Source organism: Natator depressus, chromosome 15 (genome assembly GCF_965152275.1).
Source record: "Natator depressus isolate rNatDep1 chromosome 15, rNatDep2.hap1, whole genome shotgun sequence".
NCBI lineage: Eukaryota > Metazoa > Chordata > Testudines > Cheloniidae > Natator > Natator depressus.
Window position 1 is genome coordinate 8,547,057 of NC_134248.1, and position 14,625 is coordinate 8,561,681.

General features: G+C 45.9%; 1 protein-coding gene across 4 annotated transcripts in view; it reads left to right on the top strand.

Annotated features, from left to right (window-relative positions):
- RNFT2 (ring finger protein, transmembrane 2) overlaps positions 1-14,625 on the top strand; it is a 37,886-nt gene that overhangs the window by 15,618 nt on the left and 7,643 nt on the right. For all 4 annotated transcript variants that reach the window (XM_074973071.1, XM_074973073.1, XM_074973074.1 and 1 more), the window contains one exon: positions 10,143-10,292. In XM_074973071.1, the coding sequence (XP_074829172.1) occupies positions 10,143-10,292 (150 nt within the window). The remainder of the gene's footprint in view (positions 1-10,142; positions 10,293-14,625) is intronic.

The following is a 14,625-nucleotide window of genomic DNA, read 5'->3' on the forward strand; positions in this document are numbered from 1 at the left end:
AATAGTTATGCTTACAAATAAGATGGGTGGCAGGGGAGTTGAGCTGTTTGTTCCTGTGCACCAGGGGTACTTGAGATGGTTATTAATTTATCTCTGGCGATTGTCCAGTTCTTTTTTTTTTTTCTATTATTGTTATTATTTTATTTTGGGAGATTAATGTGCTGGGTCAGAGCATAATCCAGCTTGCAAAAAAAGTGATGTGAATAGTCATCCCAAGATAAATTGCTGCACTGGAAAAGGTTCACAGCCTTTGCTTGCTAGTCTGAGAGCTATCCCAAGTACTCATTAATCCTTGTCCGGGGAGAAGAAAGAGACTGGGTCTTTATTTGCAGCTACAGTGGGAGGCTGGTAAGATCACATCTGTCAAGGGCCTATAATGGCTTGCAGCACAGATGCTTCATTTTTAATACCTTTTTCTGCACAGTGATATTTCTCCAATTTTTTTTCGTCCATTTTTGTCTTGAGATGTTGTTGATGGTTTCTCTGTCCCTTGACATCTGAGGCTCTGTTGCTATCACTTAATCATGGGTTTGCGTGCGCACACACACACACTGTTCTCTCTGCATCCGTCAAACCATTTGGGGCTGTGATCTGTTCTGATCTCGAAAACTAAGCAGGATCGGACTTGAATGGGAGACCTCGAAGAAAAACCCAGCACACTACAGGAAGTGCTGTTAGTGATGGAGTTGAGCAGGTTTTGCTGAGCTGATGCCCCAGCTTAGTTTTAGGGCGCATTGAGATGCTGGAAGCCCCACTGGCAGAGGAGAACCCAAGCTCTCGTCCACTTAAGAGTATTGAAGATCCAGAGATGCATCAACCTTGGGGTATGTCTACACTGCAGCTGGAAGCATGCCTCCCAGCCTGGGTAGAGAGCTCAAGCAAAGCTTGTATGTCTAGCACACTAAAAATGGATGTTGCAGCACAGTCTGCCTGCCTGCATACAAGCCCGTCCAATCCCCAGGGTCCACGTTTGAGTGGCTAGCCTGTGCCACAATGTCCATGCTGCTATTTTTAGCATACTAGCTCAAGTGAACCTAGAAAGTGTCTATCTCCCCAGGCTGGGAGGTATGCTCCCATTTGCAGTGTAGACATACTCTTTGTGTTTTGGCCAAAATCCATTTGAGGTATTTACAGTCTGACAGCTCCTCTTGCAATGTCAGCCAGATAGGGTATTCTTCACTTTCTGCCCAAAATTATAATTATGGCGTTGCTGTTTGCAGTTTAAACAGCTGCTGCTTTCCATTTCCAGTGGTCTCAAGTTGCAGTGGGGGAGGTCTAGGTTGGATTTAGGAAACACTATTTCACTAGGAGGGTGGTGAAGCCCTGGAATGGGTTACCTAGGGAGGTGGCGGAATCTCCATCCTTAGAGGTTTTTAAGGCCCGGCTTGACAAAGCTCTGGCTGGGATGATTTAGTTGGGGATTGGTCCTGCTTTGAGCAGGGGGTGGGACTAGATGACTTCCTGAGGTCCCTTCAAATCCTGATATTCTATGAGTCTGTGATTTCATTGATGGCTACAGCCTAATGGTGGGGGATGTGAGTCTTATCTATATGTGGCTAATGTAGCAAAATGCTTTGGGATCCTTCAAGGTGAAAGCTACCAGAGGAATGTCCACTTAAAATCAGAGTGGAGAGATGGATGCTTATTTCAGCTGCCATGAGATAATGCTGGTGCTACTGGATTCTTCTTCCTGATCAAAGCAGTGGTTTCCAGCTGCCAGGCCTAGGACCAGGAGTAGAGAACCTCATGTCACCAGTGAAAGAGATGATATAGTTCAACACCATGGAGAAGGAAGGGGGTGGGCCGGGATTTTCTCCTGTGTTTGCTGGCAGTGCCTCTCTGGAGTTCAGCAATGGTTATAGTGAAACTTGGTAATTGGGGCCTAATGTACAGGCTTTTATCTTTCTCAGTTTGACTTCAGACCAGTCACTTTCAGATTAGTCCCATCCTTCTGAGTCCAAAACTACTCTGGCTCTTCTGGCCACGCCTCAAGATTTTCCTACCCTTCATCAAAGTTCCCAGGCTTTTCTGAACATTATGTGGCTTTCTCCAATGCTCTCATTCTCCTCTTTCTCTTGGGCATGTTGAAAATCCTTGCGTTGGAAGGGAGACTAGGAATAGAGGTTTGATAAGAGGTATGGAGTAGTAGTCTGATCCAGGCCAGGAACCCAGGAATTCCTGAGTTCTAATCTCATCTCTGACATTGCGTCCTTTGATAAGTCACTTACAAGTTTTCAAAAGGGGTTTCTGTCCTGAGTGGCCAACTTTAGATAGCTCAGCCCTGACTTTCAGAGGTGCTGAATACCTACCATTGGGACTACTCACAAGGGCACAGACTTGGTGCATGCATAAATCTTTTCAGGACCAGGACCCAAATCACAAGGGGCCATATTAAACGCCCTGGACATTTGGGAGTATTTGGGTCCAGATCTTTAAAAGGAGTGATAAGTATTTCATTAAAGTGCTTTAAAACAATTGAGCCCTTGGATTTGTTTCCCCTTGTATTTATTTTCTCCCCTCTAAATGGAGCTTCTGGTTTCCATGATTCTCCTGGGGAAGATGGATAATACGAAACAGGACCAGGAAAGCCCTTTTGCCATGAAGAAAAGTTGCCCCTATCAATTGTTTAAAAGCCTCCAGCAATCAAGATTCCTTGGATGGAAGTTTGCCCCTAGTAGAAGCCTGGTTCCTTTCTCTCTTACCTCACGCATTTTTGCATCTTTCTCTCTTTTTTTGTTTGTTCCCCTTTATTCCATTCCCTGGAAGAGCAGCAAAGATTGTTTAATAGCCACATGGGGAGGGGATGGGGGAGTCTCACATGCACCTGGGATTTTCTAAACTGCAATCTTCAGTAAGTGTGTCTCTTCTATTTATTTACTTTTAATTCCACACCCACCAAGCTGTCGTTCCTTAGCAGTGAAGATGAAAAGCTGCCATTTATAGATGTACAACAATGGAGGCCTTCACAGGCCACATGGCTCCTGCAGTTTAATTTACTTTAATTCATTTTATATTGAACCAAATGATATTTGTTGGTTTTTTTTTTTAATGGAGAGCTTTCAGCATGTGGGGTGGCAGCCAAGCCCCACTCCTGTGGAAATTAGGAACCCAGCTGCTATTTAAATTTCTGCTCTGCTCCACTGGGCTTTTTTAGGTGGAAAAAGAGGCCTTTTTAACATTGTGGGTAATTTACATTCTGTCATTATAGGCCTGATCCTGCTCCCATTAAAATGCTCTACTGGCTTCAAAGGTGAAGGGTTGGACCCTGTGCCTGAAATTGCCACCCTTCCACTGCTCCATTCAGTTCAGTCTCCCTTTACTCTCTTCCTCCCCTCCTCACGGCATCGCCAGAGTTTGTCTCATCATCTGTGGCTTCAGCGTTGGCCTGGACGCAGTGTGGGAGACACAGGAGGGTTCTTTTGTGTAACTCACATTCCATGACTAAGTTTTTCCCAATCCTCTGCTACAGTGTGACTGAAAAACAATGGTTTGTTCCGATAGCAGTGCTAGCCAAAGGTGTCCGTTCCTCTCCCGTCCTTGATGACACTTGAATCTGCAAAGGAAGAGATGACTCCCGCATTCACGTGTCGCAGTCCGTTGCTGGTAACAAACTATGCCTTGATCACCACAAAGCCAAGTGGTTATGGTGCTTAGTGGTATCTGACAGATTTCAGAGTAGCAGCCGTGTTAGTCTGTATCCACAAAAAGAAAAGGAGTACTTGTGGCATCTTAGAGACTAACAAATTTATTTGAGCATAAGCTTTCGTGAGCTACAGCTCACTTCATCGGATGCATTCAGTGAATAAACATGGGGAAATAGTTTTACTTTATGTAATCACCCATCCACTCCCAGTCTCTATTCAAGCCTAAGTTAATTGTATCCAGTTTGCAAATTAATTCCAATTCAGCAGTCTCTCGTTGGGGCCTAATCACATCAGCCACACTATCAGAGGCTCGTTCATCTGCACATATGCCAATGTGATATATGCCATCATTTGCCAGCAATGCCCCTCTGCCATGTACATTGGTCAAACTGGACAGTCTCTACGTAAAAGAATAAATGGACACAAATCAGACGTCAAGAATTATAACATTCAAAAACCAGTCGGAGAACACTTCAATCTCTTTGGTCACTCGATTACAGACCTAAAAGTTGCAATTCTTCAACAAAAAAACTTCAAAAACAGACTCTAACGAGAGACTGCTGAATTGGAATTAATTTGCAAACTGGATACAGTTAACTTAGGCTTGAATAGAGACTGGGAGTGGATGGGTCATTACACAAAGTAAAACTATTTCCCCATGTTTATTCCCCACCCCACACCCCCCACTGTTCCTCAGACGTTCTTGTCAGCTGCTGGAAATGGCCCACCTTGATTATAACTACAAAAGGTTCCCCCCCACCCCGACCCCGCTCTTCTGCTGGTAATAGCTCACCTTAAGTGATCACTCTGGTTACAGTGTGTATGGTAACACCCATTGTTTCATGTTCTCTATGTATATAAATCTCCCCACTGTATTTTCCACTGAATGCATCCGATGAAGTGAGCTGTAGCTCATGAAAGCTTATGCTCAAATAAATTTGTTAGTCTCTAAGGTGCCACAAGTCCTCCTTTTCTTTTAGTGGTATCTGAGTGCCTCACAGTCTTTAATGTCTTTACCTTCATAATGCCCCGTGAGGTAGGGTCGTAGCAGCATTTTCAGAGGTGGCCACTGATTTTGGGTACCTTAGTTTTTTGACTTGCCAACTTGAGAGATCTGGGACCTGATCTTCAGAAGTGCTGAGCACCTTCAACTCCCAATGACTAGGCAGAGGTCCAGTGGGAGTTGCTCACGTTTACTGAAATTGAAAAAAAGAAAACCCCTTTTAAATTATTCATAGTTAGCTGCAGTGAATTTTCACCTGCCTTTACATATTGGCAACAGTCTTTTCTTTTCTTTTTTCATTCTATCCAACCTATTTCCTTCCTTGTGCTGGCAAAGTGACCAAAAGCCCTCTCCCTTAGAGCCTATCTTCCTGCTGTCCTGTGGTCTGAAAGCCAGCAGGTTTCTCTTAGAGATTTCTTCAGCATCCTCTTCTTTTAGGATATGTCCTAACAATGCTGGCAACTGGGCAAGGTGACTCAGAACTTCTCCAGGGAGTCAATCACACGCAATTTACAGTTGTCTCATTGCCACGCACACCCACCCACCGTTAAAAGAACATTAAGGTTGCAACGTCAAGCGCTCAGAAGTTAGGAAATACCAGAGTTAATGTTGCCCCTACAGCCTCCATTTGGCCCATTTGCGCATATGCGTTATGAAGGTCTTTAACTACATGAGCACCAGGCTGTTTTCTCCACAGGACCCCTCACATTCAATGCACTGGCTCAGCCTGCTCTGGGAATGAATCAGGGTTGTGTAGTGAAGGACACTTTTTCCTGTAGGTCCTCTGCTTCATTTCTTGCAGAAGTTGGAGGTGTATAGTGAATGAGGCGAGGATGGCTTCATGGTTAAGGCAGCTGAATGCCACCCTGGAGAACTGGATTCTCTCTCTGCCTCTGCCACAGAGTGCCTGTGCAATGCTGGGCAAGTCACTTGAACAGACTTTCCGCAGGTAGTCAGTAAGGGTGTGTTCCTCGTTTTCAGGGTGCCTGGTTTGAGACTCCATGGGCTGATTTGCTGAAATGCTGAGCGCTCACAGCTGCAACTCAAGTCAGGAGCTGCGGTTTGAACAGATAAAGTGCTATATAATGGGAAGCACTCAGAAACATTGGGTGCTAGGCCTCTCAAACTGGGCACCCAAAATTAGTGGATACTTCTGATCTTAGTCTCTCTGTGCCTCAGTTCTGCATCTGTAAAATGGGGATAGCACCTTCTTACCTCTCTCTGGGGTGTTGTGAAAATAAGTTAATGTTTGTGACGCATTCAGATACTATGGGGATGAGAGCCATAGAAAAGCCTGTGCGGAAATTAATTCTGGCTTCAGAGCAAGGTTTAAACACTGTGCAGTAAATGAGGCCTGAGGTCATGCATGGAATGACATGAAGACAAAATATTGAATAGTTGTTCATTAAATGAGCACCATCCATCCTGTGCACTGAATGAAGCAGGGGGCTTGTGAGGAAAAAAGTATGTGATCATATAATTAAAGACGGTATCATAATGCATACACACATGGGGTCTGAATTAAGGTTGTACAGGCAACCTTAATTCTGGCATTTCCTAACTTCTCACAGAGCAACCTTCATAATATTTTCCCCTAGTTTTGTGTGTAATTTCCTCTGTTTGTGGGGGGTGGGAGGGGGGATAGAAAAAGGAAAGCGAAAAAAGAAATTCCATCATGTCTTATCACCTTTAGATCTACCATACAGATCTCTGCCAGTTGAGCTAGTGGAATAACTGAGAGCAGTAGTAGGCTGTCATCCTCTATGTGGACCAGCACCAGAGGGAAATGAGGCACATACTTTGCTAGTGAGTTTCACAGGTAATTGCTGACAGTAGAGGAATGGTGAGACTTTGGGATCTTGGGTTCCATTCCAGACTCTGGAAAAGACTATTCTCTAGTGGTCACAGACCCTTCTGTCCCCTCCAATTTTTCACTGTCCTAGTCCTATCTCTTCCCCATCACTGACTCCCCATCCCATTCCCAGTCTCCACTCCTCAAGCTTTTTGTCCCAGATACTATTTCCTTTTCCAACCAGTTCTAGTCACTGCCCCACTTCAGCTCCCTGTCCCAATTTCTCTTTCTCTCCTTTTCCCCTCCCCCAACTTTTCCCCTCTACATTCTATCCATGCACTTTCCTCCTCCTCCTCCATACTGGACACCAGCCAGGAGTCAGTGAGAGCACAGGAGAGACAGAAGCTCTGCTCATAGTTCTGGTTCCTTGCCCTACCCTGTCCTGGAGCAGGTGAGAGCTGCAGTTTTAGGAGCCTCCTCAGCCCCTGCAGCCCTGGTCTGAAGCATGCTCATCTGCTCTGTTGGGATGGCACATGTGCAATCCAGTCACACGAAGGAGCAGTGGGGGGCTGGCGAATGCTTGGTGTGGACAGAATCCTCAGGTTTTAGGTGACGCTCTAACAAGTCTCTAAGAAGCATGTACGAAGGGAGATTTTTTTCAAAGGCTTATAGCTTGGCCAGATTTGTGAAGATGGTGATGGGAATAGCAAAAGGCATATCCTGACAGAGGCCACCCCTTGGTCCCTGCTCCGAATTGTGGGGGTGCTGGACCTCCTTAACAAAAGGGTTGTATTATGACTGATTTATTTTTAACACCGGTGAAGCAATGGACTTTTCCCTCACCTCATTATCAGAAATGGCTGAAACTTACAAATTAATTAAATAAATAAATAACATAAAGCCTGAGGAGGACACGTGGCATGGAAAACTTCAGCCCACATGGTTAAAGTTTAGCAAAGTTTTATAAGCAACTGGAAACAGGCTCTTAGAATGGGACATGTCAGCCAACCTTAATAATAGGCAGCACTCACAAAGATGCCTGTAATGAGTTATGGACATCAGAAATGCTGAATTTTTCAGCTGAGGGTAAAGGAAACTATATACCTGCTAAAAGAGAAGGACCTCACTTCTTTTCTGGCTCATATCTCTCCCAGTGTTTTATGGCTATTCTGAGAATTTTCCTAAATTTAAAAAGAGGCCATGTCACAGACAAATGTCTTGGAGGGTTGAGACTTGGTGTACCTGATAGGTACAGGCTCTGTACTCCATGCTCCCAGAAGGCAATGCTTTTAATTTTGTTGGGGCAACATTTCATAGGGCACTCTTTCCTTTTATGAAGTCTCATTTCGCTATCTATGTAGCTGCACCCGTCCTGGCTGTGACGATAGTGTATCCGATTGCAGGGTTCTCTTGGATGGTCATTCTGGTGGTGTGAGTCATCTAGGATGGTGCATACCCATTTCATGCTGGTAGCTGGGGCTGTTAACACATCTCCAGGCTGCTGAGAAGTCCTCCAGTTACCAGTAAAAACCTGTGGGAAGTGCTAGCCTAGGGGAGGTGACTGAGTTGGAATTATATGTAACACTTCTTAGCTTTACAGGAGTGGAGGCACCATAGTTAACAGAATCAGAGTCTTCCATTTGCTGCAAGTACATCTCTGCCTCTTCCTACGCTTCTGCTCCCTGGCCAGAGCTCACATGAATGTTTCCAAGCCCTGTGCTCCACCCCCGGGAAGCTCAGAAACTCTGCAGGAGCTTAGTTTTAGCCCTGCCAGCTCCCGAGCTTCACAGGAGTGGCACTCCTCTTGTTATCCCATAGCTTCACAGAAGACATCTGAAATCTTTGGAGGATCAAGTGTTGACCTATACCAGGGCCGTCTGTTACGGATGCTGAACTGGATGAAGGAAAAGTCTGAGTCTGGTGGGAGAAAGGATTAAAAAGGAGAGGCAGCAAAGTGGATTGCTTTAGGAATTTGCAGTGCATTTTACTTGCCAGTTGTTTTCATCAGGGTTGGATGCTGGGTGTGTGTATGTGTGTGTGGAGAGCTGCCTATGCTAAAGGAAGTGATAGACTAGTCATTAGCAAACTGCGACCCTCTGTCACAGGGGCTTATGAAATAAATGATGATCGTACTGAAGCATGAGTCTGGCGAGAGAGCCTTTCGTGCTAATTTAATAAATTGCTTACATTTAGAATCCCAGATTGTTGCTGTTACATTTTTGCTATGTGATGCCACACGGGATTAAAAAGAGGAGGGTTGGGGGAAGGGGAAAAAAAGCCCAGGTCCTTTAGCAACCGCTGGTGTGACCTCACTCACTGTCCCAGGGGGGATATGAGATCATGAGAATGCCAGAGCTCTCTGAAGGATTCGATTTGTTCAGCACAGCAGGACAGCCTGCCAAGTGATCTCATCTCTGAGACCCAGGGGGAGGGTGCTGGCTGCTGCTTTCTTCCTGGACTGCAGAGGACTGAATCCCTGCGCCCCACCGATGGCGATTAATGACAGCGACCTGTGATGACATCATCAACGATACTGTTACTGTGATGCACGCAGCAAAATTCTAGGGGAATTTTTCCCATCCCAAATCTTGACATCTTGAAATTTAACTTTTCAGAGTGTTAACGCCATGACAGCTGATCTGTTGGTTTACGTTTACGACCCCTCATCTCACCCCTTTACCCTGGCATCAATTCTTCCTTCTAAACTATGAGTGACAACACAAAAACAAATCCTCATCGAGGCTGGGAGACCCAAAATTAGATCCTACTTATGTGACCAGCTTCTCGGTGCTGGTTCTTGCTGCTATAGAGTGAAAGAAAATGTGGTTAGAAAACATACTTCTGTTGCAGCCTCCCAGGGTTACGAAAAACCTGGAGGTAAACAATGACGCCTTGATGGTGTCCTTTGTAAGAACAAATGGTTTCCAATCTAGAGGAAATACCCAAGATGAGAGGATTGTTTCAGCAGAGGTTTAAAAAGGGCATAGGGCCCATTCCTGCAAGGTGCATGGCTCCCTAATGTAGAGCAGTTAGTTGGATGAACTCTCTCTCCCAATACAATTCTTAGGAGGATTTAGCAACTCTGAAACTAAAGGTTGTATTTCAGAGCTGGTCTTTGTGTCTCAGAGTTTTTATGTGAGACCAGCACACACTGCGCAGAAGGGAATGCTGGAAAGCAAGGGAGGGCCTGTTGCAATTTGATTCACCAGGATTCTCTGCAAAATAGGGAGGCCAAGCTGATTGTACAATAGTAATTCTCTGCCTTCAGCATAGTGGTGGGACCAGGGAAAGTGAAACATGTCTTTGTACTCCTCTTCCTATTTATTAGTATTATTGGTCATACAACAATGCCTACAAGCCAGTGCCTTGTGGGCACTATACAAACATATAGCAAAGAGTCCCTGCCCTGAAAATCTTCTAAGTGTAGGACTGTAGACAACAACTGGATAAAACAAACTGCTCACGGGAGCACAAGGAAGCAATGAGATGATTCTTTTCCCTTTCTGGGCACTGAATTAGATGACAGTGAAGAGGGCAATAGTTGCAACTCACTGATACTGGTGTGTGCAACCATTAGCAAAGTGCCTGAGTGGTTAATGGACATGCAGGACTCCTCATAGCATGAACTCTTATGTCTGAGCCTCTCTTTTCTCCTTTTGGGCCCCTGGCAGTGATGATGATTTGTATCATTTATGCTTTACAGGGAAAGTTTTATCTGATTATTGAAGAGCTGAGCCAGCTGTTCCGCTCGCTTGTCCCCATCCAGTTGTGGTGCAAATACATCATGGGGGATGATCCATCCAGCAGCTATTTCCTAGGAGGGATCCTGATCATACTGTATAGTCTCTGCAAGGTAAGGGGATGCCTGGTGAGTAAACTCTGTACACGGCAGCAAAATCCCTGATTTTTTTTAAATAAGCTCTTTTAAAATGTACTATTGTAGATATAACACTCATGGGGGCCATATAAGTATCTGAGCACTTCATGCTCTTCAAAGTGTTTTATCCACCCAACACCCATGAGAAGTACTATTATCCCCACTTTGCAGATGGTGAAACTGAGGCTCAGAGAGATTTAAATGAGTGGCCTAAGCTTCCACAGGAAGTCTATGTGGAGCTGGGAATTGAATCCTAGTCTTCTGAGACTGTGCCTACATGAACAATTAGACCTCAGCAAGCTGGGATATGAATCCTGCCCCTCACTGGCCTGCCACTGTCTGTCAGTGTGCACCGTGCTGATGTGCGTTAACAATTCCTCAGAGCACTTTGCTCTAGCTCCGAGTGCTCTAGCTAACTGTTCACATGCCTCAGCAGGGTCCACATGGACAGTGAGACCACAGCAGACTCGTCCGAGATAGATTTATAGCTTGCCACGGTCTAAATGTTCATGTAGACAAGCCCTGTGTATCAGGCTGGCACCTTAATTGCTGTATCATCCTTTTACCCGTTACACTTATGAAAGCAGCCATGCTTAGTTATGTGCCTGTGAGGACATCATACTAGTGCAGCCAGAATGAGAGCTCTGACCGATGGACATAGTTTTATGGCAGATACTGGATTAACACCACTGGAGACTGAGGCTGGCATCCCCACCAGCATGATGGATCTTGTCAAGATGGGAAGCTTCCTGGAGTTTGCCATTGTTCTTAATTACAATAACCAGGCTCTAGGGCAGAATTGCATTTACAAGCATAAATGTTAGGCCCCAGACTAAGAGATGGACAAATGAACTAAATTTCACCCTCTTCTGCAGGCAGTTTCTGGGAGAGGTATGTGTGTATAAGAGAGTTTCTCATCTTCCTCTTTGCTTTTCACTCGAGGCAAGACGAGGGAAGAGAAGTGAGTTTTGCAGTTAGTTCTGAAGGATGTAAGGTCCTTAGTGTGATTCTCACCATTGCCTTGAGGTGGTTGCTGAGCAAGCTGTGTGCCCCGCTTTCATCAGTCTGACCTATGCTGCTGATGGTTTTCTTATTCCTGTGGAACATAACTCCCAAGGGAGGTCCTGCTCTCGGATAATTGGTCTGTTGCGATGGATGACCTTCAGGATGAGGACTGTGATCGTGGCAGTTACCCAGTTCTGTCTGGGGAGCCAGTGCGGTGATTCGAGTGCTGCAGTGCTATGTTCTTCGTGGCTAGTGTTGCTAAGGAGGCGAGCTGCTGCATTCTGGACGAGCTGGAGTTTTCTAAGGTCAATGTGTTCGAGTCCAATGAGTTGTGGTAGCCAACCCTAGAAATCACAAAGGCATGGATTGCTTTGCCTGGGTCCTGGACAGACAGCCCCTGGCCAATTACAGATGGAAAAAGCTGGGTTGAGCAGCTGTAGCTGTCCAAATATCTAGAAGCAGTGAAGAGGATGGGAGACAGTCTAGGGCCTTGAGAGACTTTGCAGATGAACTGTCTGGTAGCACAAGGAGAAGTTGCCCATCACCATTCTCTCTGAGTGCAGCCTCAGAGGAAAGATTGCAGCCAGCTCCGGGTTTCCCCATTAATCCCTGCTCCTCCTGTGAGGCAGAATAAAAGTATAGTGTAATCAACAGTACTGAATACAGAAGGGTCTAGTGCAATGGTTCTCAACCTATTTACCATTGTGGGTGCCCTATGCAGCCCTCTCTGTGTTATGTGGACTGCGTCTTGTATGGCCCTGAGGATGTCACGTGGGCCGCAGCTGTGTACTGATTGGGCCGCGGGTTGAGAACCTCTGGTCTAGTAATAGGAGAATAAATCTTTTCTGCTGCCCCCATATGGACAAAATGAGTAGTGCCATTTCCATTCAGTGTCCTTGCCTGAGACCTGGCTGATTAGAGATCCAGGAGCTGAGTGGTGGACAGATGTAATTGAAGACTGCTCTTGGCATGCTTTCCATTAGTTTGCTCAAGAAAGGCAGGCTGAATGCTTAGCTTACAGCCTTCTCTAAACTAAAAAGGTGTGTCACTGATTAAGTTAAAACAGTGTAAGCCTCTTGTGTGGACACTCTTAAACCAAAATCAGTCTGTCCACATAAGGGGGCTGGACCAATTTAACTGGAATTAGTTTTTAAACAGATTTTCTTAAGTCAGTGCAAGTTGCTCAGCTAGATATGTCCTAAGTCTGTAAAGTCCAGAGATAGCTGCTTCTTTGTAATATATTTGTATTGCCTAGAGGGCTCCATTTGTTCTAGGTATTGTACAGATATTAATGAGGGACAGTCCCTGGTCTAAAGAGATTACAAGACAAATGGAGAGAGGGGAAACTGAGGCACAGAGCGCTGAAGTGATTTGCTCAAGGTCATAGCAGGTCAGTGGCAGAACCAGGAATAGAACCAGGACTCCTGAGTCCCAGTGCAGTGCCTATCCACTGGCGCACACTGCCTGCCTGTGCTCTCCACTGTGCTTTTGGAGGACTGAACTGTTTCATGTTTTAGGGTGGTAGGAAGCTTCCCTACACAAAAGTGGGATTGAGTGTAAGCTTCCAGGAGGGGACCTAAGCGATCTTCTGTGTCCTTCCTGCATCATGCGGGGCGTGGCTTTGAGTCACACAGTGACTCTGATTTCCTCTAGTGTTTCAGGTGTCTCTTGTTGTGTAAATGGGCAGCGCCTGGGAAAGGGGAAGGGATGTTTCCAGTCTTGGGCTCCTCATATGGCTCCTGTTGTCTGGAGAGAGCATCCCAGGTTCGGGTCATTCTTCTTTATGGAATAGGCTGACATTTCTCCACAGGGTGAGGTGCTGACTTTTGAGGTAGCTGGATGGCAAGCTGGATTGATGAAGCCATTGATTGTCCTGAAAAGTTCTCCTATTTTGTGATTTAGAAGCTGCAGTATGGAAGGAGAATAACGGTCTACTGCCCTCCACTGTGGCTCAGGAGTAGCACTGCAGGGCTCCCTTCTGTTGAAGTCTCTCTTCATATGCTGTTAGCGTGCAAGTTTCTTTCCTTCCTGCTTTATTCAAGGACCTTGTTGATATACAAGGGCTCTGTGGTGGGAGGAGAGACGTCAGTGCACTCACTTCAGAAGAGCACCTTTGTAGCAGATCAGGACCTTGCCCCCCTGCCGCTAAAGCTGCCCTTCTTTGGCATCTTTTGTGAATTCTTCGCTTGCATAATTCTGACTGCCAATTCTGCCCTGTCCCGCTCATGACACTGCCAAGGCATGGCTCATAACCAACAGCAGAGGTCAGGAATGGGAGGGAACTACCCAGCCGCTTCTGCTGTAAGCAAATATCTGCTACCTTCAACCAGGAAACATCTGTTTTAAACCTAAAAGCCTGCCTGCAACCATGGCCTCTAGCCTACAGCCTAGTGTTGGGAAAAGCCAAAGAGGTTGGCAAAACGTGGCCTGATTCTCCTCTCATTCTGCGCTGAAGTAAGTTGGGAGTAACTCTGTTGAAGTCAGTAGAGTTAAACCAGTGTAAGTGGGAAGATAATACAACCCAGTGGCTGAGAGTCCGGAATCATTTATGGTGCCCCTAGTGTCTGTCAGCCATACCCCAAATCCTGGACAATCAGGCTAGGGATTTCAGCTCCCCTTTCACTGGAGACACTGTGTGAGAGATGTGGACTGGGAGAGGGAATAGGCTGGTATACATTTCCAATACAGTGCATGGAATATTAGATGCTCGGATCCCATTTACAGTCACAGGAGTTGCAAGTCTAATTCTTTGCCCGACACACTGAAAATATACCCCTAGGAGTCCACATTAGCAAAGCCACAAACCACATTAGAAAAACCACAAAAGCCTATTTGGTGCTCAGACCTTCTGTGCTCTTGGCAGAAACCCAGGGCTTAGCTCGGACTGTATCACCTCTCCAAGGCACAAAGGGCAGGCCCTGCAGGCTCAAGTTATAGGGAGGTTGTGTAGAGCAGCTGGCAGTGGTCACCTCAATGCCTATGGCTGACTTATGTGTAAACACAGGGATTGTTGTTGGTGCGGGAATCCCAGCTGTTAATATGTATGCACGCCCGTGTCTTAATGCCGTACCAGAGAGAGGAGTCCTGCCCAAAGTTCTATAGGCTTCATTTGCATAGGAGAGGAGAGGGGTTGGGAAAACAGTTTGGAAGGGCTGGCTCACCGGCCTACAGGCAGGGATTTGTATTGCCAAATCAGGGACCCGAGTCCCATCCAGTCTCACTCTCCTTGGACCAGTGGAGGCTGAAGGTACTTGGTGTTGCTTTATGGCTGCCCTTCCAGCTCATTAAGGAGCAGCACTGGCTA